Genomic DNA, 27,345 nt, shown 5'->3' on the forward strand with positions numbered 1-27,345 from the left:
TGGTTTTTCCCTCGGCAGCACAGTGGCGAAAACATCAATTTGGGTTTTTTTATTTGTTTTCTCCTTTCCCGCTCCCCAAGTTGAGGCAGCAGCTCCTCCTCGCTGCAGCGCGGGGCTGGGACCAAAGCAGGTGAGAAATCCATTATTAACAAAAAAAAAAAACAGACACTTTCACAGCTGGGAAAACTAGAGGGCACCAGTGCTCTAGTTTGGATTTCCCTGCGCTCAGCTCCCTTACAGATGTGGAAAGTTAATTAGCTCGTAATTAAGCCCAATTTAGACACACGGCAGGGAAAGCGGGAAGCTGGGTCCTGGTGAGGAAGCGAGCCCCCACCGCGGGAGGAGGAGGAGGAGGCTGGGATGAAGGGGGTCTCTGCACGAGGCTCTCCCAGCGGACGTGGGAGATGTGTGTCCGGGGACATCAAGCTGTCCATGCCCCCGTTTTCGCATCTCTCCAGCAAAGCGAGCGGCAGGCCGCGGGCCGGCGTGGGGCTGTTCGCGTGGCCATCAGCCAGGTTCAGCCTCCCCCCACCCGCCATGGCCCCAGCAAGGGGCACCTCCTGGCCTCCCCGCCATGGCCCCAGCAAGGGGCACCTCCTGGCCTCCCCCCGTATTCGCGAGGGACGCAGTGGGCACTGGGCCGGGGTCCCTCCGCAAGCGCGGGGTTTGCTCCCGGCCATTCGGCCCCGCAAAGGGCTGCCCTGGAGGGGCCGGGGCCGGAGGGGACGCGCTCGCAGCCAGCCCCAGCCCCAGCCCAAAGCCCTGCCCAAAGCCGCGCTCCCCGCCAGCAGCGGGATTTGGGGGATTTCACAGGCAGGGACAAGCCCGAGCCCTTCCCACAACATCCTGCCGGCCCGGGCCAGCCATGCTTGACAAGCGTTCCGGGAAGAAACCCCCTCAAAAGAATGAAGGGAGCGGCCATCTGCACCGTGCCAAGGCAACGGCAATCCCAGCCAGGGCTGCTCCTTCTCCACGGAGCTGGAACACCTGGGGGCCACGGGATTGTGTTCCGTTAGTCTTGAGTGCCTGCACGCGCCGAAAATCCAAACCGCGGGGAGTGGGGAGCGGGGAGCGAAGGGCGGCTCCCAGTGCTCTGTGGTGGGGAATTGTCTGGGGTCTCTTCACCAAGCACCCCAAAACGCTCACGGCTGATCCCAGACAGGGGACGGGGAAAGGGACAAGGGAAGAAGGGGGGGAAGGAAGGAGGGGGAAAACGAGGGGGCAAGGAAAGAAGGGGCAAAGAGAGAAGGGGAAAGGAGGGAGGAAAGAAGGGGACAAAGAAAAAGAAGGCAAGGAAGGGGACGAAGAAAGAGATAAGGAAAGAAGGGGACAAGGAAAGAATGGGGGAAAGAAAGAAGTGGGAAAACAAAGGGGCAAAGAAAGGGACAAAGAAAGAAGGGGACAAGAAGAGGTGGGGACGAGGAAAGAAAGCGGAAAGATGGAGGAGGGAAAGAAGGGAGTAAAGAAAGAAGAGGGGAAAATGGGGCAAAGAAGGGGACAAGGAAAGAAGGGGATAAGGAGAGGTGAGGATAAGGAAATAAAGGGGGAAAGAAAGAAGGGGAAAGGAACCAAAGAAGGGAACAAAGAAAAGGCAAAGAAGACGACAAAGAAAGAAGGGGGCAACAAAAGAAAGAAGGGGACAAGGAAAACAGAGGGGAAAGAAGGGGGTAAGGAGAGGTGGGGACAAGAAGGGGGCAAGGAAGAAGGGGGGCAAGAAGGGGGTAAGGAAAGGAGAAAACAAGGGGGCAAATACGGGAGAAAGGAAAAAGAAGGCAAGGAAGAGGAGAAGGAAAGAAGGGGGCAAAGACAGCAAGAAGGGAGCAAAAAGGGGGGCGAGGAGGGAGGGGGGCGAGGAAGCAGCGGGGGGGAGGCGGGGACACGGAGGCCCGGGGGCCCCCTCCGCAGGGGTGTCCCGCCGGGCCCGCCCCGTCCTGGGGCGCGGGGAAACGAAACCGCGGGCGGGCCCCGCGCCCGGCGCCGCCCCCCCGCCCGCCGCAGCCCCCGGCCCGCCGGCATGGAGCGCGCGCTGCCGCCCTACGGGCCGCTGCCCGAGGCGCTGGACATGGAGGGGCTGTCCCGCAGCTCCGCGCTGCCCCCCGAGCCGCCCCCGCCGCCGCCGCCCCGCGACCACCTGGCCTGGTCCTTCTGCACCGCGCTCTACGCCAACGTCTGCTGCCTCGGCTTCCTGGCGCTGGTCTTCTCCGTCAAGGTGGGGGGCGCGGGGGGTGCGGGGGGGGGGACACCCCGACCCCGGGGGCAGCCGGGGACCCCGCTCAGCCCCCGCCCCGCCGTGCCCCGCGGGCCCCACGGGGACCCCGCACAGCCCCCGAAGTCAGGGAGTCCTGGGAAGCCCACAGAGCCCCCGCCCCGGGGTGCCCACGGACCCCACAGAGACCCCAAAGTCAGGGAGTCCTGTGGAGCCCACAGAGCCCCCGCCCCGGCGTGCCCACGGACCCCACAGAGACCCCAAAGTCAGGGAGTCCTGTGGAGCCCACAGAGCCCCCGCCCCGGGGTGCCCACGGACCCCACAGAGACCCCAAAGTCAGGGAGTCCTGTGGACCCCACAGAGCCTCCACCTCGGGGTGCCCCGCGGACCCCACAGAGCCCCCACGGAGCCCCCAAGCCCAGGGAGACCCGTGGACCCCACAGAGCCCCCACCCCAGTGCTCGCCTGGCCCTGGCTGGAAGCCCTGGCGAAGGTGGGGGTTTGGGGCGGGTGGCACCCCAGGGTGTTTCAGCGGGGCTCAGGCCCAGGCTTGCATGGCCCCTCCAGCACCCGGCCGCAGCCTGGAGCCCCCTGGGGTGTCCCCCTCCGCCGGCTCCCCCCAGCCCTGCTGACTCTCCCCTTGCCTCCACCCCAGTCCAGGGACCGCAAAGTCCTCGGCGACTACAGCGGGGCGCTCAGCTACGGCTCCACCGCCAAGTACCTGAACATCACCGCCCTGCTGCTCAACATCTTCCTCGTCGCCCTCATCATCGCCCTGGTCGCCACGGGCACCATCGCCATGGTGAACCTCTTCAACACCCAGGCGGAGCCGCACCACCCCTTCCTAGGCCCCACTTAGCCCCCCTGCTCCGTGGGCAGGGCGTCCTGGAGCCCCCGCCACCCCTCGGAGCTGGGGGTGAGGGGGATGTCCTCCGTGTGGCCCCCTGGCGCCCGCTGGGGTCCCGTCCCGTTTTCCTCGCCACTCAGCGCTCCTGCTTAGGCCCTCATCGGCCTCGCTGGAGACGCCACGCCTCTCCTCTGGCCAGAGCTGCGCACCCCGAAAACCGGCTGTAGCAAAGAGAAAGAGCTTGCCGCTTGCCGCTTCGCTCCGATTTTGTAGCCCCAAGTGCCTCTAAGAATAACCCCAAGGAGAAGCACCTCGTTCGGAGAAAACCTAGGTCAAATAAAAGTTTCTTCCACTTTTTCTCCTGGCTCCCTTTCGTTTTGGCAGGGGGTGGTTCAGGGTCCCAGCCTGGCCGGCTGAGGAACAGCGTCCGCCCTCGGGACGCGCCTGGAGAGGGACCTTGTCCCTCGGCACAGAGACCATGCTCAGGGATGCACTGGGCCAGGCAAACTTGGCGAGCAGAGCCAAGAGCAAGCTTGATTTTGGGTGGGGGGCTGTCCAAAGGGCAAGGCTGCTTGTGGGGTGCAGTGAGATGGTGACCCCCCCTTCCCCTCCCAAGCTGTTTCAGCATCCAGCCTCTGCACCGGCCATCCCCACCGCCTCAACGCGAGGGCCGGCCGGGCAGCGGGCAGCGATCCTCGCGCCTCCGGGGCCACCAGCCTGTGGCACTGGGCCACCCGGCTTTGGCAGCGTCCAAAGTGACCCGGGCAAGAGCCTGCCGAAAATCCTGGCTGAAGCCCAACTGGCAGAGCTTCAAGTATGCGGTTGGCCTGGCTTCCTCCTTCCCTGGCTCGCTGGAAGCCTTATCGCTCCTCGCCCTCGGCAGGCTCAGGTCCTTGCGGCTGGGGCCCTGCAAGGATGGGAAAAAAAAAAAAAAAGCTTTTCTTTATTTTTTGTCTTTCCCCAAGAACATCAGGCTCCTGCCAAGATGCTGCGCTCATGAGTAAGATGTCAGAAATCCCGCCTGCGAAACACAGCGGTTATTTGTTGCAGGCTCCCTGGCACCGACCTCCCGGTGAATCATTTATTCCTCCGCTTCTTCCCGTAAGAGAAACAAGCACGTGCCTCCGGTCGCACACAGGGCTGCTCGCCGCCCACCCGGCTCGCTCGCCCGGGATGCTGGCTCGGACGTCCCAGTCCAGCTACAGGGGTCAAGAAGTTGTTTAAAAGGGCAGCGACCCCCCGGTCCAAAACATCGCCCTGACCTCCCAGGCTTGGGGCCGCTTCGCGTCGGCGCTGGCAGCAGCCGCATCCCGTTACACAAGGGGCTGGCGGCACGCCGGCGAACTGTGACGGATCCCACCCGCTCCCGCACGCTCCGGCCGCTTCCCGCTCTCTCCCCGACCCCGGCGAGAGCAGGATCCAGCCGCCTTCTGCCCAAACCCCTCATCAGCCAACGCACGCGAAAAATCCTGCGGCACCCCTTCCTAGGGATGCGCTGCAGCCCAAAGCCCACCTGGGTGGTCCCGCTCCGATGTCCCCGTCGGGAGCAGGATGGCATCGGAGAGGGAGAGGCAGCCCCTCACCCTCCGCACCGCCCCAAAACCCTCCCGCCGGGGTGTGCCGGCGTGGGGTGCCCCTGGGCACCGGGTGCTGGGAGGGAATCCCGGGCCGGGGGCTGTGAGAGGGGAGAGCAACGCCCTTGTTCGGGGGGAATTCACTCAATTCGGGGGCTGCCACGCTGGAACAGGGCAGCGGGGCTCCAGCCCGTTCCTGCTCTTCTGGCAATTGCTCCGGGCTGCTGGCAAACAGCCACCGAGCCCTCGGATGCCCGGCCGCGCGGCCAGAAGCCAGCGCCAAGCGAGTAGCAGGACCCGCAGCGGCCCTCGGCGCAACCCGGCCAGCCACTCTCGGCCCCGCCGGACAAGCCCCCCGCACACCTAACGGTCCCGCATTCGCCCCCGGGCACGCCAAAGCCGCCCGCCGCCCTGGCGTTCCGCCTTCCCGCACCCTGCCCCAAAAGCCATCACCCACCACGCCCCCAACGGCGCCCGGCCGCCGTGGATGCGGGTTGAACTTTGCCTCTGCCTTCCAGCGCCTCGTTTGTTCAGCTGGAAGGGTAAATAAACTGGAAACGCGGGCGGGGAGGTGGGAATTCCGGTGGCGGATGGCACCGAGCTCGGGTCGGTGAGATTCCCGCTTGTGCCAGGGGTTGTGGGAAACGGGATCCCCAAGCGAACGCTCGGAAATGAGGGAGAAGGAACGAACCGGCTGCGCTCCGTCCTTGCGGCTGCCAGTTGCCCCTGGCCAGCGTCCCAACGCCGCGGGTCCCTTCGCCTCCGCAGCAGCCGGAGAGGCGGGTGGTGCCCCACGGAGGGACCCCCGCACCCCAAAATGGGGAACTCCAACACCCTCCGAAATTCCCACCTGCCCCGCGCCCTCCTCCTGCCATCCCCTTGCCCATTCCTGCCAGCCTCCCCGCTTCCCCCAGCGTTTCCTCAATTTCACCGCAACCTAACGAACTTCGTTAACCTCCACAAGCAGCCCTGTGCCGCTGGGGAAGTGGCTGAGGAAAAGAAAAAATAAATAAATAAATGAATAAATCGCATACGTCAGGGGCCGAGACCTTGGGAGCACACCCAAAGCACCGGGAGGGCCCGAGCCTCGCGTGACAGCCAGCGCAGGTGACGAGCGCTCTTGCCCCGGCACAAACCCTCTGCTCTTTCTGAGCGCGGAAAACCCCACTTCTCGGCAAAAACCCGAGGGCTGGTTTCCCGTCCCCAGCCCCCGGCTCGCCCCGGGAGCTGGCCATCCAGCCGGAAGGGTGCTGTGGTGTCAAAACCCGGCTGGTTCGCAGCTCTGGGCCTTGGTGGGGTTTTTTTACTCCGATGGTTTTTACGGTTTTTATCTCCCTGCTGCTTTCTTCCTCCTTTTTCCACCCCTCAGCCTTTTTTTAGCAGCCGCCAGACCTCGTCACGCCACGAGAGCCCCTCGGGGTGCCGAAACCAAGGCAGGGAGAAAACCCCCGAAACCCAACACGCGCCCGGCGGCTGGGCGACCCCACCGCTGCCGCCGGCTGCAGCCCCCGCGGGTGGGGACCGAGCCCCCGGCACCGGACCGCAGCTGGGGAGGGGGCTCGGGGAGCTGGCAGCTGGCCCCCACCGGCAGCGTGTCCCCGCCGTCCTCCCACACACGCGTCCCCGCTGTGACCGAGCGGCATGGCGCTGCCCAGGGCAGAAATCGCTTTATCAGCACGAGAGGGCAAAAAGCAAAGGGGAACGGGCGAGGCACCCACGCCCCACGGCGTCGCCCAACCCACCGGCATCACCCTCCGCCAGCCCCCCAGACCACAGCCGGGGCTGCAGCCGCCCCCCGGGCTGGCCCTGAGCCCCCATCCCGCCCGGGGAGCCCACCCAGTCCCACGGCCCCGGAGACTCGGGACGCCCGCCCAGGTGTCCGGCGTGGCGGCAGGCGTGGCGGCCCCACCCCAGCAATCCCTTCCTCTCGCCTATAACTCACCGGGCACCCGCGCCCCGCTCCTCGCCGGTGCCGGGCGCCATGGAGAGCATCCCCCAGTCTGTCAGCATCAACATGCAGCCCCACGGCAGCGGCGTGGGTTTCCCGGCCACCGCCTTCGGCCCCACCATCACCTCCTTCGTCCAGCCGCAGCCCGTCCCCAACCCCCGGGACTTCGTGCTCTGGTCCTTCTTCAACACCATCTTCTGCAACCCCTTGTGCCTGGGCTTCATTGCGCTCATCTTCTCCATCAAGGTGAGGGGAAAGGCACCCCCATCCCAACACCCCCTGCCCAGCCCCTGCCGGGGTCCCACCTGCTGCCTGCCCCCCTGCCAGGGCTCCCTAATCTTGTCTCACCCCGTCCCATTGTGTCCCACCCCATCTTGTCCCTTCCCACCAAATCCCACCCTGTCCCATCGCGTCCCACCCACCCCATCTCACCTGTCCCATCTCGTCCTGCCCCATCCTACCCTGTCCTGTCTTGTCCCACTAAATCCCACTCTGTCCCATCTTGTCCCACCCCATCCCATCTCATCCCACCCTGCCCTAGCTTGCCCCAAACCACCCTGTCCCCATCTCACTCCCTATCCTTGCCCCCCCAGACACCCTCCCGCTGCGCCCAGCCCCACCACGCTGCCCCGCACCCGGCGTCCCCGGCACAGCCACTGTGGCAGGGCCGCCCGTCCTCCTTCGGTGCTTTGGGGAGAGGGCAGCCGGGCAGCGCGGCGGGTCGGGCTCACCTCCCGCGGGCCCCAAACCATCTCTCGCCAGGGGATGAGGTGGGCAGCCGGCTGCCGGCCCCCTCCCCAACCCGCCACGAGGCTTTGCCCCTACCGGAGATAAGGAACCGCTGCTCCCTGCACACCTTTCCTTTATTGCCCGGAAAGCTAATCATTTTTAACGGATGCCCTGATAAGCGCTGCCGTGTTGGCATCTGTCAGCACTGCGGTGGGTGCTGTGCGGGCACCCCCAGCCAGAGCCCCCTCTTCTGCCCGGCTCGCCCCCTCCCACGCTGCTGCCCCCTCCAAGCACAGCACCTTCCAAGAACCCACTAAAAAATCCCTTTTGGGCTGCGGCGAGCTCTGTTTCAGTCACATCGGGGTGGGATTCTCAGGGCTGCAGCAGAGCCCGGTGCATCCCGGTGTCAGGCTCCGGCTGCGCGACGATGAGGAGCCCGGGATGTCCCCTGCACCCATCGCCACCACCGCCTCGCACCCTTTCACCACCCACCTCCCTCTCCCGATCCGCAGGCCAGGGACAGGAAAATCGCCCGGGACCCGGCAGCTGCGGGCAGCTACGGCAAGACGGCCATGCACCTGAACATCGCGGCCTTCTGCCTGGGCATCGCGGGCACCATCGCCTGCATCGTGCTGGTGGTCACGTACTACAACAAGTGGCGAGCCGGCGCGCACCTCTGACCCCGTCCCGACGGGGCCGCACCCGCCTCTGATGCCGTCCCGTCGGGTCCGCACCCGCCTCTGACCCCGTCCCGTCGGGCCCGCACCCGCCTCTGACCCCGTCCCGTCGGGCCCGCACCCGCCTCTGACCCCGTCCCATCGAGGAGCAGCTGCACCGGGGCCTCCGTTTCCCTTCCCCCCCGCTCACCCGAACCGCAGCCGCCTGCCTCGCAGGGGAGACGCGCGGCCCCCGCAGCACCTTTGTCCCCTCTGCCGCCGGACAAGGGGGTGTCAGGCACCCTCCCGGCGCAGCCTGGCCAGGACCACCCTCCTCAGCAAATAAAGCTCCCTGCCCACCCACATTTAATTCCCGAAGCCCCCTTAAAGCTCTCTCCGCGTCTCCCCCGAGTCCCCCAGGTCTCCCCGAGTCCCCCCAAGCCGCCCCACAGGCGCGGCTGACGCGGTGGGGGGGGCACAGGGACACGGGCGGTTCTCCCACCACCGCGCAGGGGCCCGAACCCCCCGGGGGGGGCGGGGTGTTGGTTTCCGGCCGCTCCACCCGCGCTGGGGGGGGGCGGGCCGGGGCGGTGCGGGGCCGGGTTTGGTTCCCCGCGCCGCCCGCGCCGCCCCGGCCCGGCCATGAAGGCGGAGGTGGCCATCCCGCTGCAGCCCCCCGGGCGGGGCGCGCCCCCCGCCGCCGGCCCCGCCGGGCAGCCCCGCGACTTCGTGCTCTGGTCGCTGCTCAACGTCCTGCTAGGCTACGCGGTGGGCTACCTGGGCTGCCTCTGCTTCCCCGCGCTCATCTTCTCCATCAAGGTGAGGGGGGGGGCGGGCCCCGGCCCGGCCCCCGGCCAGCCCGGCCCGGGACCCCCCACACTGCCCGACCCCATCCCCGGCCCAGGACCCCCGGCCCAGCCCCCTCCGACTCCACCCCTGCGCTGAGACCTCCTGGGCCGCCCGGGACCCGCTCCCGCACCGATCTGGCCCACCCGACCCGAACCTTTCCCTCACCTCGGGCCCCTCGATGCCGCCCACCCGCCCCCAACCCACTCCAGCCCTCCCTGCCGTCCCGGGACCCCCAGATCCCACCTCTCATCCCAGTTCCCCCTGCTGCCACCCTGCCCCGAGACCCCCCGATCTGGTCCCCCTCGAGAGCCGGGCCTTTGGGCGGGGGGAGTGGGCAGTGCCCAGTGGCTTCACCCCCTGTCCCGGCCCGATGCATCCCTGAGGTCCCAGCCCAACCTTGTGGACATCCCCGGGCTGGGCCGGACCCCCAGCACGGTCCCCCCCTGCTGAGCCCCCATTTGCCCCTCCCAGGCCCGTGACTGCAAGGTGCTGGGGGACCTGGAGGGAGCCCGGCGACACAGCACCCGCGCCAAGGTGCTGAACATCGTCTGCTCCCTGCTGCTGGTCCTCGCCGTCGTGTCCATCGGCGGCGTCATCATCGTGGTCTCCACCTGACCCCTGCGCGCCCGCCGCCCCGCTTGCTGCCACCCGCTGGGGTGCTGCTCCTGCCCCCCTCCTCCTGCCACCCCTTGGGATGCTGCTCCTGCCCCCCTCCGCCTTCTCCCCAAATGTCCCCATGTCCCCAGCCTGGGCGCATGGCGCGGTGGGGATCACCATGCCCCAGCCCCTCGCTGCCTGCGCCCCTGGGTGTCCCGGCACAGCCGCCCCGTGGAAGGGGATGGGTGGGCCCGGCTGGGATGCAGGGCACCCCACTTTCGTCCTCCCTTGTGCGCCCCGGCAGGGAGCCGCTGGCCTTCCTGGCATTTAACCGGGCTGCGACGCGTGTGTAGGTCACTGCTGCCAGAAATAAAGCTCGTCCTGCCAAACCCCCCTGTCACCTCACTTGCGGCGCGGAAGGAGCAGGGGTCCCTGCGCGCCCCCGGGACTGCCTCCTGCTGCCGCTGCCAGCTCCACGGCTCTGCCTCCATCCCCGCCGCAGCGCAGAGCACCGCCAGCCCGGAGCCCAGGGAGGTGTTGTCCTAAAAGTTCAGGCACGGCAGAAGGAAAGAACAAAAAATCCATGTTTTCCCGGCCGTACGCGCCCTAGCCCACCGTGCAGCCCCATCCCCTTCCACTTCCGGGGACGCTGGAGCGCTTCCACATTTTGGTATTAATTCCCCATTTCACACGTCTGGCGGCTCAGCCACGCTGCGAAGGAGGGGTCTTCCCGGCCGAGACCACCGGGAGGGAACGGCTGAAGGTGCTGGTGCGGGGCGGCACAGCGAGGGATCCTGGCGCCCAGCGTCCGCCTCGTACCGGCCCCTCGGGGCAGGGGTCGTTTGGTTTCAAAGCCATCCCACCGCTCCATCCTGGTGGTCCCACCACGCGCTCGGCCTCTCCTGCGGTCACGCTGGAGCCGCCCGCGCTCCTCGTTGCGGGAGGAAGGCTGGGTATAAAAAGCAGCACGGGCCCGCGAAACCGATTTTGTTTGTCCTCGCTCCGGGCCAAGCCTCCCCGCCGACCGCAGCCCGAGGAGGGCTGTAATTCTGGGGTTTATATATAGAGGAGCCGGGGCCGTGCCGCGGACCAGAACCGTATAAAGGGGCCGCCCTGCCCTGCCTCCCCGGCCAGGCTGCTGGAGCCGGAGATCCACGGGGTGCCCCTCTCCGTGGCCATGGACACCTCCTACCCGCGGGAGGACCACCCGCCCAGGCCGGCACACAAGCAGGAGCCGTCGCCCGCCGTCCGGGTCTCCCCGCCGCCCCGCGACCACCTCATCTGGTCCATCTTCAACACCATCTACATGAACTTCTGCTGCCTTGGCTTCGTGGCACTCGCCTTCTCCGTCAAGGTACAGGCGCTGAGCCGGCCGGGTCCCGAGTGGGAGTGGGAGAGCGAACATTTGGGGTCACCTGGGAGCCCCCCCCATGCCGATGCCACGGGATGGACTCCCCGAGGAGACATGGAGCACCTGAAATGGAGGCACAGAGCATCCTGCTCCTGGGCGGGCTGGGAGGGGGGACAAGAGCCCAGCACCAGCTGCAGGTGGTGCCAGCTCCTGGTAAAGCCCCCCCGCTTCTCCTGCCGCCTGTTAAGGGGCCGTGGGACCCCCAGGTGACCACAGCCTCCCCACCCCAGCGCTGGCACCACCTGAGGACCAGCTGCTGCTCCCTAGAAGATGCTGGGGTCTGCAGTGCCCGAGCTCCCCCAGCTCCCCAGCTGGACCTGGCTGGGGTGGAGAGATGGGGGCACGCAAGGGCTGGAGCCAGCGAGGCTCCGACGGGAGCGGGAAGGAAAATCCCAGCAGCAAAGACAGCGGGGCTGGGCGGGGAGCGGGAGCACACAGGCAACCTGGGATGGACGGATGGACGGACGGATGGCCACCCTCCCAGCTGGCGGGGAGCGGGCCGGCGGCGCATCGCTGCCGAGGGCTGAATTGCGGGCTGCGAGGGTGCCGAGGCCACGTCACCAGGCTGGGAGGAGGGACGGGGAGGGGGCCGCCCGGGCGCTGCTGCTGCCCCGTCTCTCGGCTGTTGCAGGCGCGGGACCGGAAAGTGGCCGGGGACGTGGAAGCCGCTCGGCGCTTCAGCTCCAAGGCCAGGTGCTACAACGCCCTGGCCACGGCGGCCAGTGTGGTGCTGCCGCTGCTGCTGGCCGCCCTGGTCGTCACCGGCGTCATCCACCTCTCCAAGCTCGCCCAGGAGTCCGTCGGCTTCTTCAGCTACCAGTTTGGCGGCAGCGACGAGGACAACTGACCGCAGGGCTCGCAGGAGCTCCTTCGCAGCGCCGGTGGCCACCCTAGACAGGCCAGCGTAACCCGGCCACCGCGCAGGGCCAAGGCCGCAAGCTTTCGTGCCCGCCGGGCGGCTGTGGCCGGGGGGAGGCAGCCCCACAGGCTTCTCCCGCGCCGCTGCGTCTCCCCCCACCCCCCCGGCTCGGCACCCCCAGTCCCGTGGTGTCTGACCCCGGCTCCCAGCCACGCTTCTGCAGGCAGCTCCTTCGTTTTTGTTTATTCTGCTTTTTTTTTTTTAATTTTAACTGTGTGGAACACAGCCTCCCCCCTGGCTCGGTGATCACTATTTAAATCATTAAACATCTCACACCTCGCGAGTCTCCTCTGTGTGCAGTGAATACTTGGGGTTTTTGCTCTGATCGTGCTCTGTGCAGCCAGGAGAAGGAATAATCTCCACCATCCTGAGAGCCACCCAGCCTAAACCAGCCGCAAACCAGCGGGGCCCCACCTGGGCCCGAGAAGGGGAGAGAAGCAGAGAAGCCCCTTGTCCCCATGGGGCCCGCTCGAGCGGATGAGATGCCGTCCCCTCCAAGGGGAGCTGAGACCTGCAAACTCATTGCAGTAAAGCAGACGTCCCCCAGCAAGGACAGAGGGGACGAGCACGGGATGGAACCCCACTGCTCTGTGCTGTCCCTCCCCAGGCCAGCGCTGGCTCGTTGTGGCAACTGGACCAGAAGGATGCCTTTTTTGGGGACAGGGACCCCCTTTAGCGCCAGGCTTTATCCCCAGCTCCCCAGACGCAGCCCCCAGGGCCGTTATCAGAGGCGAGGAGGCGGAGGGGTCCATTGGCCCTGCCCCGCTGCCCAGAACTCCCGCTAATTAGGGGCTGGGTGACCTGTGACGAGGCCCGAGGGACCGCCGGTGTAATTACAAGGTGGTGGAGTCGCCTCGCCTCCTGCCCTAAGCGTTCCCAGATGCCGGCTGCGGCGGGGAGCGGCCGCAGGGCTTTTTATAAATTCGGCTGAGATGCCTGGGGTTTGCGGGGAGAGGGGCAGGGGACGCCCGTGCCACCCGCTCGCCTTGGCCCACGGCTGCTCCAGCGAGGGCGTGGGGCTGGGAAGCGCAGCGCGGCCAGCCCCGGGATGGGGGATGCTGCGAGGGACACAGCCGCGTGTCGGGGGGCACCGCTCCCCGCAGCCCCCAAACACCGAGTTACGAGGGCTTTAACCCCCAAACTGCTGGGAAAGAGCGATGGCAACGCAGAGAAGGGGTTAGAAGCAGGACGTTACGCCAAATAACTCCAACCAAAGGGAGCTGCGCGCTTTTGGACACGGGAGGCGGTGAGGCCCAGGGCAGGGCGCAGGTTCACCTGCCGGGGGCATCCTGGTAAACGCGGCCGTTTAAAGCATCAATAACTCACGGGCGTTTAGAAAACGCGTTTAAAATAGCCACTCGCGGGCTTGACGTCGTCTCCCCTGCTCAGCGAGAGATGCTGAAGGCACGCGGGCGGGAGCAAGGGGCTCGGTGCCCCCCAGTGCAGGCATAGACGCTCAGCATCTCTCGGGGAGCTGCCGGCAGCCCCGCCACGGTGAGGGCTCCGAGCCCAGCACCGCTCCCCGGGGCTCAGGGTTTGCGGCACGGCCTGGGACACCCCCACCCCACGTTTACCTTCCCCCCCGCCCACACCCGCGCTCCGCAGCGCGTTCCTGCCACCTCGATGGGTTCAGCGTCCCTCACGCAGAGCCCAAACCAGCCAGGGTTCAAGGCGCCCGGGGGGGTGACAACCTCTGGATCCAGCCGGCCGCCGTGGGGAAGGAGACACTCTGCCCTACAACACAAACCTGCGTGAGGAACGGCCTCGGCTGCTCCCCGAATGGGCTGTATTTCGGGCCCCAGATGCTGGCGGTGGCAGCGCACCTTCGCGCAGGGGAAGCCGCAGCCCCGACTCCTCCAGCACCGCTTCCAGGGGCGACGCCGGAGCGTCCCGGCGCGACTCGGTCACCGCGATCCTCATCTCCTCCGTGGTGATGGCGAAGCTCAGTTTGTTGCCGAAGTAGGAGACGCCGGTGACTCTCAATGCCTTGACGTCATCGGGAAGGGCAGGGCTGAAGCGGAGGCCGCTCTTCGTGATCCTGGAAAGGCAGGAGTGCGTCAGCAGCGGGAACAAAGGGTGGGCGCCACGGAAAGCCGCTTAAACCCAGCACTGCTGTAAGTGCGTCTTCTCCGAAAGGTAAGAGCCAAGCAAACAGCCTGAACGCTTTCTCCAAGCCCCCGCCCAAAGCCAAACAGAGCCCCTTTGTGCGCAGTAGCTTTGGATGAAGAAAGACGACAGCCGCTGTTATCTCCTGCTCAAATCCTGGCGCGTGAGAGCCTTGGACACCATCTCCAGCCGCTGAGCAGGCTCGATGGTCCGGGAAGGACCCAAGAGATGGAGAGCCTCCGTGGCCGGCCAACGCTCCAGCCGGGACACGGGCACGGCAGAAGCACGGCCTCGAGGGCTGCGTCAGTGTCATCTCGACATCTACAGACATTTGGCCGGAGCCCCAGAGGCCGTGGCTCGAGCCGGTGCCGAGAGGGGCGCAGCCGGACACGGGCAGGGCATCTGAAGACCTCTGGGCCCCGCGACAGCCGGGATTACGGCTTTCAGCGGGAACGCGGCAGTCACACCCAGCTCCACAAGAGACTGGTGGGTTTCTCAGCGGCTGCTGGCCACACAGGCAGAGCGAAAACACGTAGTTAGTGCCGGGACAGCGCGCTGAAAATCAAAAGGCTCGTCAGTCCGATCCGTCCTCAATTAAACTAAGAACAAGCTCAGGGGGCCGCTGCTTCAGGGTTGAAACCACCAGCCTGCCTCAGGTACGAGACACGGCTTTGAAGCCACACGAGCGTTTTCCCCGCGACGTTTTAACGTGGCGGCAATGCCCGCCGAGCGCTCTCCTCCACACAGGCTGGCAGAGCCGCGTGCCGAGGGCAGGACGCGTCGGGGGACTGCGGGGGGCTTCGTTTCCACACCACCTCTGAAGGGGGGAGGGTGATGCTGTGGCCAAGCCGGAGGACAGGCGACCACAATCCCGAGATCGCACGGCACCGTCCCTCGTCCCCGAGGGTGCCAGTGGCGCGAAGAGCTCGGTGCGGGTCTAGCTGTCACGAGGGGGGAAGCCGGTGGCTCCCAACGCTGACGCAGCTGGAGGGGAACGGACCAAAGCTCATCGTTTCTGGCAGCTCCACCCTGTTCTCCCCCAGCGACGAGTTGTGCCCCGTTCCCTCCGGAGCTGTTCCCGCTCCCGTCTGTTTGTCACCTGCTGGGGGCTTCGGAGGATGCTCTGGATGCTGCGAGCTCCTTTCTTTTTCACGAGTAAAAACACACTGCCCAGCTCAACAGCAAGGGTTCGAGCATCCTGTAGCTGCTTAGAAACCAAATGAGACACAGCGCAGCTCTCACCTGAACCCTGTGTAGCCAAAGAGGACAGCTTGCAGGAATCCACCCATCCCTGTCAAGAAGTTCACAGCTCCTGACCCGTCCGAGTTCTCCACCCAGATCTGCTCCGGCAAGAGAAAAACACGACTCAGCGGCTGCGTCGGCACTCCTCACACGGATACGCGGGTTTGAACGCGTTTGTCATTGTCACTGTCGCGTAGCTGGGGGCCGCAGTGACCATGCCTGCTGCCCGGCCTGGCACCAGGCAGTGGGTGGGCTCCGGTGGGTCTCTAAGTGCCACCCTCCCCTTTCCTGTCCCCGGCAGGCAGGAGGAAGCCTGGGCTGACCGTGATACTGGCCCGTGGCTTTGCGTTGCCTGGTAGGAAGCAGATGCCTCCCTGCCGCTCACAACTGCCCAGCTCCGTGTAACCACCCCCAGTGACCCAGTGACCACCAGCGCGGTCAGCACAGGCCCCAGTCCAAGCGACGTCTCCCCGTGCGATGGGACCCACTTGGGAACGGGCGAGATGGAAGCAAGCAGCGCTTGTCCCGGGGAAGCGGCCACGCCGCGCAGCTGACCTTGAAGGGCTCCGTGATGTTGCTGAAACACTTGTTCAGTTGGCTCTGGGCTCTGCGCACCTCCTTCAGCTCCAGCCAGCCCACCGCAAACATGCTCTGCGGAGAGGAAATCGGCCTTTCGCCAGCTGCCGCCTCCCCCGGGGTCACACTACGGCAAAAGCCCCGGTGACACCGCGCCGGCGTCCCTCTGAGCGGAGCGGCCACCCTCAGCACACATCTGCTCTGCGCTAGCTGCCCACGTTCCCCCCAAGCACGTCCCCCGAATCCTGCCCATCGCCGGGCTCGGGTGGAAACCCCGGCCTCGCGGATGAATCCCACCCTGGGCCATGCGCCATGCTTACCCAGGTCATGGCCGGCCCATCCTGCTCCGTGACGGGCTCGTACATCTCCAGGTCGTTTCTCCGGACCTCGGGGCTCATGGGGTGCATCAGGGGAAACCCCAGCAAGACAACGTCAGCTTGCTTCACGGGCTCGCCTGGGGAGAGGAGTCACAGACCACGCGTGCCAGCCGGGAATAAGCGGCAGAGAGGGCGTCGGGGAGCAAACCCGCGCGGAATCGTCGGTGTGGGACAGCAAACACCACACGGACGGGGCGGGGAGGGCAATGCGCGGCTGCCGTGCTGGAGGCAGAGCAGCTGCTTCTCATTCACCGCAGCGGGACAGCGCGGCAGCCCTAACGTGACGGCACCCAGGCTGGTGGCGACCAACACTGGAGATCTTTCCTTTGCCCAAGCGTTTGGCCGCCGTTCCCAGCTTCGATCCAGCCAGAGCCCCAGCAGAGAGCGAGCAGGGGCCAGCCGGGCAAAGTTCCGCCGCCGCCCTTACGCTGACCTGGGCTGTAACCGTCGTACTCGGGGTGGTATTGCTTCTCCGCATCAAAGGGCACTTTGACTTTGTTGGCACAGTCCACCCACTCCTCTGGCACGGGGATCGACAAGTCCCGAGCAAGATCAGCCGCAAAATTTAAGCTGCAGAGAAGGGAGAACAATGCTTTGTGTCAAGCACGGGTGCCCGTGACCCCTCAGGGAGGGGAAGGGAAGAAAGGGAACAGAAAGAACTGACTGAGCCGTAAGTGCAGAGAAAGAGCCTCTCCGAAACAACACGGGTCAGAGCGTGAGCCTGGGGCGACAGCGTTCGTCGCTGGAGCGGGGAGCCCGCTCCTCCAGCTTCGGGTGTCTCCAGCCGGCTGATTGTGCAGACATCTCACAAATGGCAGCGGGAGAAACCCTCCCGTGAGGTGAAATCCCTCTCGGCCTGACGTGGACGCCTGAACCGGGGCAGAGGACCCTCCACGGACCACGGCAAAGGCTGGCAACGGCGGCCAGCGCAGACAGAGGGGTGAGAGGAGAGGAGAGGAGCGGAGCATCCCGGCCCTGCCGCCTCCCACCCCAGCCAGGCTCCCAGGCCGAGAGGAAGAGAGACAGGCCGACGCTTCACGAAGGCGTGCGCGTTACCTGCGCCGGGCCACGGCGTTGGTGTAAGCGGAGTTGTTGACGCGGCAGTGATGCTCATCCGGGGGCATGACACCTGCAGAAAGAGGAAGGGGACGCTTCGCACCGCAGCGCTCCCGAGGGTCCGCGTGGCTCTGCACCCCGCCCCGGGGAAGCGGCTTGAGGAGGGCAAACCCCGTCCCTGCAAACAGGCCCAGGGCCGCAGCCATACCTCTGATGTGGTAGCACTGCTCCTCCTCGCTCCACTCCATCCTGCTGCACCAGTACTCGGCCACGGCACCCACCAGCCGCCAGCCCCCATCCTCCCTGAACAGCTTCTGGTCCTGGAGGGAGCCAAAGCCAGGGAGAAGCGTGAGGGAGACCCAGCCAGACCCCAGCTCAGCGGGACAGGAGCTCTGAGGAGAGGGATGTAGCAGGAGAAGAGGTTGGAAAACTGGCCTGGAGCGAGCCGAGAGGATGCTGAGCGGCCCGTGAGGAGCAAGAACAGGGGATGAAGCAGAGAGCCGGGGTGCCACCGGCCGTTCTGGCAGGAGCGGACAACGGCAGAGCTCCTCTGGGGAGGGACGGTGCCGGTCACGGCTGGCACGCGCTCCCGTACCTGCGTGGTGCGGTAGTACTGCTCAAAGGCCACCGAGACATCCCCGGTGACGTGGATTTCTTGGGCTCCGTAGATCTCCTCAGGGCAGACTTCCCGGCCGGTGGCCGCACTCTCCCACGGGAACTTAGCGCCCTGCCGGGAGCAGGCGCCCGTGAGGGGGCCGAGCACACCCCGAGGGGCTCTGCCCCAGCCCCCGGCAGGCAACGCCTGCCCACAGCCACAGATAAAACCGGAGGCAGAGAGGAGCAGCCCCCACCTTGTAGCCTTGCTCCCGCGCGTTGCGTAAGGCTCCTTCCAGCGTACGGATCCGGTACTCCAGGATGGCCCGGGCAGCCTCGGGATAGAAGAGCAGGATGTTCGGGAACATCCAGGTGTCCTGGAAACACCCAAGCAGGACAGGGCGGTGGGACTGGCTGTGGGGCACCCAAACGCTCCCGCCAGTTTCCCCCTCGCCCCAAATGCTCTGACTGCGCTCTTGCCACCATCGAAAGGCGCTGTCCCGTGGGCTCGTTGAAAGGGACAAATCCACGAGTGACGCCCCTGCCCGTGCCCGCTGCTCTCTGGGGTCTCACCGGGATGATCCCAGCGGGACGTCCCGTTGCACGAGGGAGGGAAGGCAGGGAGGCTCTGAGGGGGTCGCAGCCGCACGCCTCCCCAGGAGGAAAGCACGCAGCACCGAGAGGCCCTCGCCCACCAAAAGACCAGACAACGTTTGGCACGGGACCCTCAGCGCCACCCCGCAGCGTCTCCTGCTTGCGCCGTGCACCCGCGGAGCTGCACGGCTGCGAGGGCAGATCCACGGCTCCGGCGGGGGCAAAGCCACCGGCCCAGCCGGCACCTCGAGTACACACCAAACCCGTGCGTGGCGGCTGGACATGCCCGACACAGAACATGCTTCTGTTCCTCAGCGGTTCTGGAACAAGAGGGCTCGCCGACGCCGCCGGGAAGAGAAGGGCAGGTCCCGACCTGCGCGTCTCAAACGGCTCTCAGCCGCCGGCCATGCCCTAAGCCGGTCACCGAAGCTCCCCTGGGCGAGCAACCCCACCTCTCCCAGCCCCGGACCTCGGCCTGGGGAAGGGGGCTGCCCTGCGGTGGGGTCTGTCCCAGCCCCTCGATGGCTGCGCAGCAGCCCCGGGCGCCTTCGATTTCAGGACAACCCAGAGGAGCCGCTCCTGGGCAGCCGTCCCCGACGGAGCAGGAGGATGCTCTCCAACAAGGCTGGTGCCAAGCCACCCCGACGTGGGGGTGAGGAGGCGGCCCCCCAGCAGTCCCCGCCGAGTCTCCTCCGTCCCAGCGGCTGCCCAGAGCCCCCACTCACCAGCCGGTACGGCCCCCACCCACCTGGTCCCAGAAGACGTGCCCCCAGTAGTCCTCGCCGCGAGTGCCGTTGGACAAGCCGCCGGGGCCGATGCCGTGGAAGACGCCCAGGCTGCCGCGGGGCGGGGTGGCGCTCAGCAGGTAGTAGAGGCAGCCACGCAGGGCCTGCCTCAGGGGCAGCGGCCCGTCCAGCTCCACGCTGCACCCGCGCCACAGTGCGGCCCACGCGCGGGCGTGGGAGGAGTGCAGGGCGCCGGCGGCGACGAGGGCCAGCCCTTCGCTGTAGCTCCTCTTCACCTCCTCTTCGCTCTCGGCCACGGCCGTCAGGAACTCCCAGCACCGCTCCTGCTCCTCCCCGCGCAGCGTCAGGGCTTGCGGCACCGGAGTCCAGAGCATGTGAACGGTGGGGCGGGGTCCCCCCTCCACCTCGGGAACCAGCGTCTGCCCGAAGACGTAGCTGTGGGAGATGGCAGGGATTTGGGAAAGGGCTCCGTGCACGTCCACCCACGCAGAGCGGACCTCCCCCCGGGCTCCCGTTCCCAGCTGGGATGGGAGGGATGGAAGGGATGGAAGCTCCCCTGTCCCCACGCTGCAGCTCAGCTGCCGTCCCGCCCCCGGAGCGCAGGAGACTGATGCTCCTTACGGCCGGTTCCCGGTCCCAGGAGGTCACCTCCTCCAGACGCGCTGCCTTCCCCAACTCGTTGACTTGTACAACGGTGACCCAACTCACTGCGCTCCCTGGAAGTCCGGTCCCCGGTTCAGGTCCAAGTCCTGGCTCTCCGGCACAAATGGGGTCTGGAGCCGGACGGTGACAGGCCGGGCGGTGCGAGCCGACCGCCGGATGGTGATGCTGAAGGCCATCAGGTGGACGAGGGAGCGATGAGCGTAGAGCCGGTGGGTGGCTGTGTAGTCGGCTGACTGAAGCTCGTGGCTGAAGGTCCCTGCAGGCACGAGAGCTGTCAGCCTTTAGAACCACCTGTCCTGGTGTTCCGCCCCAGCCTCCTGTTTCTGCCCTGTCCTGCTGGGAACCTGTGGAATTCCTGGCAAAGGAACCGCCGTTCCCAGGGCCGGATCAAACACAGCTTTTGACCGGACAGCACTGTTAACCCGCCAAATCCGGCCAGGCTGCCGAGGAGCGGTTTGTGCTGCACGACATTTTATCAGGGTTCACGATTAAACCGTGTTTGCCAAGCCTGGCTCCAGCAGGGATCGGGATACAGCCTGAACATCGCTCTGTCCTCACGAGAAAGGGGAATTTTCCCCTTGCTCCGACACAACTTCAGAAGAACAATGCCTCACAGGCAAACAGAGAACGGGGAGAGGAAAGACGCAAGCTTGCGGAAGAGGCAAGGAGACTGTTGACTCCCAGAAGAGGGCTGCCAGCAGCCAGGAAAGAGCGACGGGTGCCCAAGACGGAGACCCGACAGGAGTTGGCCGGACAGGGCGAGCCCTGCCCGCGCTCCACCGTTTACCCGTCCGGGTGTCCAAGGCGAAGGTCTCAGCCAGGCTGCCGGCACCGGGCGCTGTCATCCGAACGTTGACGGGGCTGGGGACATCGGCGCGGTGCGTGTCGCCCGCCGCCCCGTTGTACACGCCGTTGACGTGGAGGACGTCCCGGTAGACGCGCGTGCCCAGGTAAGCGTTGGTCACCGTGGCCAGCAGCCGCGGGTCCAAGGGCAGGGACGCGGAGGCGAACACGGCGGGGTCCTCTCTGCCGTCGGCCATTTCGCCAGCGCGAGCTGCAGAACAGAACAGAGCTGGGGACAAGGGTCGGCCGGACAACGGCGGGGCAGGCTGAGCGTGGCCGTGCCGGGCGCCCACCCGAAGCGGGGGCTGCCTGCGGCCTCTCTCCCCGTACCCATCCCGTAACGCCCCGGGCATTGCCCGCCTCCAGCTCCTGGCATTCCGAGGGCCTCCGTGGCTTTCGGCCGCCCCTCCGACCCCTCAGTCGCTCTCCTCCGCCCGGGCTCCTTTCCCCCGTCGCAGCTCCCCCCTTCCCTCCCCGCTCCAGCCGAGCCCCCCGGCTCCCCCAAACCTCACCCACTCCTCGGCTTTGTCGCTTCCCCAATTTCCCTCCCTCTTCGGCTCCCTGCTCCGTGACAGGACCTTGCCCGCTTCTCCCGACACAACACAGCCCCCTTCCTCTACTTCCCTCCTCTTCCTCCCAGCGCTGTTCCGTGACGCTGTTCGACGCTCTCCCGCAGCCCCCCCGTCTCCCAGCTCCCTGCACCCTGTGCCCCCCCTGCTCTCCCAGCTCTAGCTCAGCTCCGGTTACTGCGGTGGGAGCCTTTTATTGCATTGATATATATTTATATATATATTAAAAGGTGCATTTATACATAAATACGTATATAAACACACACACGCATCAAAAGGAGCGTACAAGAGGGAGCGGCAGCTGCACCGGGCAGCGCTGAGCACCAGAATAACCCCAAAACGGTGAGCGAGGCACGGGGCGGCAGGGAGAGCTCCCCAAAATCCCTCCCCGCCTGCAGCCGCTCGCTTTTCTCACGATTCAACCCCGGACACCGCCTGGCGTGAGGAAAGTCCTCCTCCTGCCTTCAGGGAAGAAGAAAAAGCCCCACCAAAACTGAAGGGGCGCGGAAAGCGAGAGGTTTGCTCTTGCCTTTGGGCTGGGGCCGCGCAGGCGGAGGCTCCCGCACGGGGAAGGACGGAAGTTACCCGACGGAGCCAGAAACAAGGAAGGAAGGAAATCACTTTTTTTTTTTTCTCCTCCTTAAAAAATATCAGTAATAAAAAACCAAATCTTGAGGTGCAGGTGTTTGCCCGGCTGAGCTCATCGCCCACGGTGGGAGCGCAAGGGATCCGGGGCCGCCCTGCGCCTGGGAAGGGGGAACCGAGAGAGGAAGCGGGCTCCGATGAGCTATGACCCGCGAAACGCGGCGGGGGCCCGGCGGAGAGCTGCGGCCGCCGTCCCGCCCGAGCGCGGGGAGGAAGCACGCACGCTGCCGCAGCAAGAACCACACGCGATAACCGCCCTTCGTCCCAGCCGGGCTCCCACCCTCTTCCTCGCCGGCTTTGGGAGGGAACGGATCCAGATCCCAGCTTCGGCAGGCTTCTCCCCCACTTCCCTCCCCTGAGCCCTCTGCCCGTCTGGCGCCAGCGAGCGCCTGGCTCCGGCTCCCCGCTCTGGTTCTCCGCAGAGATCCACGACCGAGCCCTCGAGACAGCCAGCGGTCACCGTGCCGCACGCGCGTCCTCTGGCCGCGGCAGAGGCTCGAGCTTTCCGTTTCCCCGCCGACCTTTCTGGAGCTGGCAAAGCTCCTGCTGCCTCGTGCCACGGGCGACCCAAAAAGCAGATCCCACAAAATCCACCCCACGTCGCGCCCCTCGGCAAAGGGCGATGGCGGCCCTTTCCATAGACGCTTTCACTCCCCGTTGAACGCGGCAAGCATAGGGCAGTGCAGAAGTATTGTGCTACAGACCCAAGCTGGGAGCGGGGGGAAAAAAAAAAGAGCCAATCACTGTAGATCCAAGTGGGTATTCCCTCCGGATCCCAGACGTGCCTCCGGCTCGCTTCTCAGCGCTTGCTAGGAGACAGAGGCTCCCAGATCCACGTGCTACTCGATCCTACATCTCACAGCCTCTCCCGCTCCATCCCGCACGGAGCCATCCTCCAGCTCAGCCCGAGCGCGGGGCAGCCCCAGCCCGTCCCAGTCAGCCCCCGCGGGAATCCCCTCCGCCGCCGCCCGCACACCAGCCAAGAGCGTTTCGCCCCGCAGCCGAGCCGACGGCCCAGCGCTTGGCCTCCTCGGCTGCGTCAGAGGAATGCCGAAAAGCTCATTTTTCAGAAAAGCCCTTTCTCTCAGCAAGCCCAAACCTCCTCAAACCCCACTGCAGCTGTTCCAAAGGAGCCATGAGCAGAACGGGGGGCTTCGAGGGCTTTGTTTCCATACTCCTCAGCACACTAGGATCCTCTCCTGGGTAAGTCCGGGCACAGACAAGTTTCTCTAGGAATTTCGAGGGAAATCCGTTAGCCGTGTCTGCCCTTTACCAGCAGCTGTTTCTCCAGCCAGAAGTTGCTTTTGCAGACTCCAGCCCATCCCGATCAAACGCCGGGAACAGACCCACCAGCAGCTCAGAGGATGGGCCGGCCTTGGCCCCAGCCGCCGCCGCCGCCTGGGGAGGAGCCGGAGCCCGCGCTGAGGAAGATGGAGAGGCCACGGGCACGGGTGGGACCAGCAAGGTCCTGCTCACCCCAACCAAAGACCAGGCATTTGCAACAGCTTAAAAAAATAAATCCATTGTGGTTTGAGTGCTATAAGTTCTCAAAATCCTGAGAGAAGAGGAGGTCTGCTCTCCCACAGAGCATCCCCGAGAGGTCCCACACTGCTGGCTGGGGACACGGGTTGTGACCTCAGAGGCATGGGGAGGTGGGTGCTGCTGAGGGAAAATCAGGAAGAAAACAAAAAATTAAGCAGTGAGCTGTTAGGGAAAATCTCGCCTTTTAAGGGTTTTCCGCTGCCGGCCCCGGGAGCGCGGCAGGCCCCGTGCCGAGGGGCGGCAGCAGCGGTGACGAGCTGGGCAGCTGCAGCCCGGCCGCAGCGAAGGGCAACGCGCTCGCCCAGCCGCTGCCATGCGGGGCGTCCAGCGGGGCTCCCGGCTGCTGGCCGCCGTGCTGCGCGCCCCGCGCGTCCCCCGGGCGCGGATCAGCTCCAAACCGCCCGAGCACCAGCTCTCTGCTGCCGTGAGTAGCTTGTGGGGGCTGGAAAGAAAAAAGGGGGTGGGGAGGGCACTTGTTCCCAGGCGACGGCCGGGTAGAGGGGCACTGACCATAGCCAAATTATTTCTGTTGGGAGCGAAGGCAAAAGGGGAGGGGGAGGAAAGGTGCCCCGGAGCAGTGTGAGCTGAGGGTATAGCCCCACGAGGAGGGGGTGCATGCCCTGCTCCCCGCCTTTGGGCTCTCGCTTCCGTTTTGTTTTATCCTTTCAGCCCCTTTTTTAGCCTTCGGGGTTTAGGGCACCTGCCGAGGGTCCCCTGCAGCAGCCTGGGGTGCCCAGGGGGGCTGAGCCATGGGGCAGGCTGGGGACCCCCAGAAGGAGGTGACAGTCCCTCAAGGCACCCTGCCAGCCCCGGGACAGGCCTGCCCCGCTCCCCTTCCACAGGACACTCACCCCAAAGCAGGTTCCCCGCAGGCAGGGGTCTGCTGCCACCGCAGAGCCAGGGCGTGCAGGTCCCCCCATCTTCCCTCCCCCAGGGGATGGTGGCCACCAAACCCGCTGCAGCTGCTGAGACCTTCAGGGCTGGGGGACAGGAGCTGGGAAAACGGAGCTTCCACCAGAAATCCCAGCTGGGTTTCGCCTCCTCCCCTCGCGTGTGGAGCTGACCCACCGCTGCCTTTCCAAGGTCTGCGACAAAGGGCCTCATGAGCCCGGAGACTCTTTTCCTAGCCAAATAAAAAGAAAGAAGTAAAGGTGGCCCCGCAAAGGGTTAAGCGCTGCCCCGGTGCACCCAAAATAGGCTACCGCTGGCGGTAATTCACACCGCAAAGTCATCTGAAAGTCAGGCACAGCTCATTTTGGAAACCCTGCAGCCCAAGCCCCGCTGCTGAGTGAAGGTCACAAGTTGCTCCGATTTCCCCGTATCACTGGGCGAGGGAAACCAACCCAGAGAGCAGCTTGCTGGGCCCACAGCCGGCGGAAACCGCTGTGCGTCCCCAGACCTGCCTCCCACGGCGTGTCCGTCTGACCGCCACGGGGCTGGGAAGAGCAAGGAGCGCGGACAAGCGCGCTTGATCCGTTGCAACTGCCCCAGGAAGCCCACGTGCAACATGGCCATCGTGCAGTCATTCCACCAATTCCCGTTTCTTCTCCCGCCGCAGGACCAAGTCATCGCGCTTTCTGCGATGTTTGTGTGCTTCCTGGCGCCGACAGCCTGGATCCTGGCACACCTGGAGCACTACAAGAGCAGATCCGATTAGGAAGCGGCAAGAACCACCTGCAGCCCGTGGAAAGCAGAAGTATGAGTGAAGACAAGGCCACAGAACAGATCTTCACCAGGAGGGAACCCTCGGAGTTTGTTCATTAAAATCCTCGTTAGCATCCAGCGTAACGGCTCGTTGGTTGTGTTTCGACCCCGTGGTTGTTCATAGGGGAGCGGACCCGTAACCCTGCGGGATCCCTTTGTAAGCCCGCAGCATTTCCCACCCAGCTTTTCGCTGGTACCCTTGCGGCGAAGCCCAGGGCAGACACCAAGGAACCAGCACGGCTCCGGCAAGGAGGCAAAAATCAAGTTAAATTCCCTGCGAGAAAGTACCGAAAGGCTGGAAGTGCCACTCTAAAGGGTCTGCAGCCTGGGTGCTGCATATCTGACTTCTCTTCCTGCACGAGGAACTGCTCCACCCCCAGACACCAAATTTCCCAAATTATTTGTGTTAGGGAAGCGGAGACCCGGCACTTGCTCCCACACAGGAAGGTCTGAGTAGCAAATACTTACAGATAGCTTGGAAAACCCTCTCACACAACTGCCATAGTTCTCTTTGGCTGCAGGCCTTCGCACTCACCCCAGCGAGCTGCTAAAAAAAAAAAAAAAAAAAAAATCACACACAGGCGAGCGCTCCCCGCAGTACACGAGGGATGTCAGAGTACTCTCAGGAGGGGACTTCAGCGCCACTTCAACAGCAACACTTCAGGGTTCTCTGCTCCTCATCCAAAGCGACGGCAGCCCGACAACGCGTTAGCTTTGCCGCACAGCTGGCACTGCGTTCGCTCCCAGCATGCAGGGACATGACACCAGTAAGGCGATCATCCTTTTCGAAGCCCTTTTCCCCGTCCTTAGCTCTGAAATAAAGCGTGCGTTGTCCTGATGAGAACGCTCGTCTGCTCCGCGTTCTCTTCTGAAGTCGGGAAAAGCAGCTGGCAGACAAGAGAGACCATGAACGGGGGAAAGTCTGTGCTGGTTTCAGCTGGGATGGAGCCGATTTTTCTTCCCAGTAGCTGCTGTGGTTTGGATGTAGCGCGGGATCTGGTACGTGAAGAAGTCGATAACGCACTGAGGTTCTTGGTCGTTGCTGAGACATCAAAGGCTTTCTCCAGCGGCCCCAGGTCTCGCCAGCACGCGGGTGCAGGGAGCTGGGAGGGCACAGCGGGGCGGCTGACCCAGACTGCCCACGGGAAGGGTTCCGTACCGCAGACGGCAGGCTCCGTGTGTAAGGGGGGGGTTTGGCCAGGGGCAGCTCCCTTCCTCCTGAAGTGGCTGTTCCGAGATCGCCGCTCAGGCCTATTCCAACGTCACTCTTGGATCCGGTGATCCGTAACCGCTGCTCGGGGTGGGCTGTGTCAGTCTTCACGCAGTCACTGTGCATCGTTCACTTTCTACACTCTATTATTATTAACATATATACACACTCTCTGCTTCTGCTGTCCTAGTAAGCCGTCCTCACTCACCTCCACCCAGGAGTTCTCCTTTCTTTCCGATTCCCTCTCGCACCCCGCTCAGGAGGGGGAAGGTGAGCAAGCAGCTGCGTGGTTCCTAGTTGCTGGCTGCGGTTAAAGCACAACAAAGCCAAATTGCACAACACGGGAGGAGAACACAACGCGGTCCAACGCCCTCCCCAACGAGGGCAGCACAGAACAGTAACCCTGGGGGGCCGGCAGCGAAGAGCCAGGCCCCCAGCACTGACCTCCAGACCAAGAACTTTAGGCCAGAGCCCACCAGAGGCCGAAGAGCGGAGGGTGGCCAGGTACAGGGTCCGACAGTCTGCTTTCTTTGTTATTTTAAAAGCTGAAGCCTCCCTTGCCCGAGGCATCCTTGTCCATGCAGAGCAGTCTGGGTCAGCCCTGCGTGGCTGTGACCACCGCTGCGTTCCATTTAAAGTTGCTGTTACAAACCGCAGTGCAGTGGTTTGCTACTACTGCCTTACAACCAGGAGAACTGCGCCTCCAAACGGACACCGGGAGGCAGCCCCCAGCTCCCATCCGCGTGTTTCAAACTCCGGCTGTGCGCAATTACCTTCCAGCCCCACACAGGCACCGCGGCAGCAGCAGGGCAAAACAGTTATGCTACAGAAAGCATTCGAAGTGGCCGCTGTTAGGAGGGAAAAGCGGAACAAGTTTGTTTCGGGCCACATTTAGGACTTTTCAGCCGGTAGTGCCTACTCAACCTGAGAAAAGCGCCAGGAGCACGGCTTCCCGCAGCAAAGAGGAACTGGGCAGCGAAGCGCATACCGAGGCACACAGGGTAAACACGGGACATACTGATCCCCCGGCGATTAGCAGCGTTCAGGTCCGCGTCGTTCTGCTTTTGCAAAGGAAGCTTACGCGAAGCGCTTGGTTAAACAGCTCAGGGGCTCCACCGCAAGTCAGGAGGTGACAAACACAGA

General features: G+C 65.0%; 5 protein-coding genes and 1 long non-coding RNA gene across 9 annotated transcripts; 5 read left to right on the top strand and 1 right to left on the bottom strand.

The window, feature by feature from the left end:
- The first annotated feature begins 1,977 nt into the window (after positions 1–1,977).
- LOC147600699 (dispanin subfamily A member 2b-like) lies at positions 1,978–3,409 on the top strand. Its single transcript, XM_086748775.1, has 2 exons — positions 1,978–2,209; positions 2,861–3,409. Exons 1-2 carry the CDS (start codon positions 2,015–2,017, stop codon positions 3,062–3,064), a joined length of 399 nt encoding a protein of 132 aa, XP_086604901.1. The 5' UTR covers positions 1,978–2,014; the 3' UTR covers positions 3,065–3,409.
- Positions 3,410–6,121: 2,712 nt separating this feature from the next.
- On the top strand, positions 6,122–8,324 carry LOC147600700 (dispanin subfamily A member 2b-like). The gene is made up of 2 exons (XM_086749266.1): positions 6,122–6,820; positions 7,816–8,324. Exons 1-2 carry the CDS (start codon positions 6,608–6,610, stop codon positions 7,981–7,983), a joined length of 381 nt encoding a protein of 126 aa, XP_086605392.1. The 5' UTR covers positions 6,122–6,607; the 3' UTR covers positions 7,984–8,324.
- A 236-nt stretch (positions 8,325–8,560) lies between these two features.
- On the top strand, positions 8,561–9,794 carry LOC147600701 (interferon-induced transmembrane protein 5-like). Its single transcript, XM_086749267.1, has 2 exons — positions 8,561–8,778; positions 9,280–9,794. Exons 1-2 carry the CDS (start codon positions 8,602–8,604, stop codon positions 9,421–9,423), a joined length of 321 nt encoding a protein of 106 aa, XP_086605393.1. The 5' UTR covers positions 8,561–8,601; the 3' UTR covers positions 9,424–9,794.
- Positions 9,795–9,904: 110 nt separating this feature from the next.
- Positions 9,905–12,013, top strand: LOC147600702 (interferon-induced transmembrane protein 5-like). The gene is made up of 2 exons (XM_086749265.1): positions 9,905–10,759; positions 11,448–12,013. Exons 1-2 carry the CDS (start codon positions 10,583–10,585, stop codon positions 11,661–11,663), a joined length of 393 nt encoding a protein of 130 aa, XP_086605391.1. The 5' UTR covers positions 9,905–10,582; the 3' UTR covers positions 11,664–12,013.
- Positions 12,014–13,338: 1,325 nt separating this feature from the next.
- Positions 13,339–27,295, bottom strand: PGGHG (protein-glucosylgalactosylhydroxylysine glucosidase). 4 transcript variants are annotated; one of them, XM_086749262.1, is made up of 14 exons: positions 27,191–27,295; positions 20,477–20,743; positions 19,735–19,945; positions 19,029–19,461; positions 17,944–18,063; positions 17,688–17,819; positions 17,301–17,412; positions 17,093–17,165; positions 16,470–16,606; positions 15,980–16,113; positions 15,639–15,734; positions 15,084–15,181; positions 13,559–13,773; positions 13,339–13,469 (listed from the first exon to the last, which is right to left on the bottom strand). In XM_086749262.1, exons 1-14 carry the CDS (start codon positions 27,216–27,218, stop codon positions 13,402–13,404), a joined length of 2,124 nt encoding a protein of 707 aa, XP_086605388.1. In that variant the 5' UTR covers positions 27,219–27,295; the 3' UTR covers positions 13,339–13,401. The 4 variants fall into 4 exon arrangements, with proteins under 4 accessions (XP_086605388.1, XP_086605385.1, XP_086605387.1 ...); XM_086749259.1 differs by having other exon boundaries at positions 17,301–17,484; XM_086749261.1 differs by lacking the exon at positions 27,191–27,295 and adding an exon at positions 21,388–21,462 and having other exon boundaries at positions 17,301–17,484.
- On the top strand, positions 22,545–25,072 carry LOC147600704 (uncharacterized). Its single transcript, XR_015258710.1, has 2 exons — positions 22,545–23,712; positions 24,847–25,072. It is a non-coding gene; the product is annotated as an uncharacterized LOC147600704 (long non-coding RNA).
- Positions 27,296–27,345: the final 50 nt, after the last annotated feature.

This window comes from Chlamydotis macqueenii, chromosome 5 (assembly GCF_036417535.1).
Source record: "Chlamydotis macqueenii isolate bChlMac1 chromosome 5, bChlMac1.mat, whole genome shotgun sequence".
In the NCBI taxonomy this organism is placed as follows: Eukaryota; Metazoa; Chordata; class Aves; order Otidiformes; family Otididae; genus Chlamydotis; species Chlamydotis macqueenii.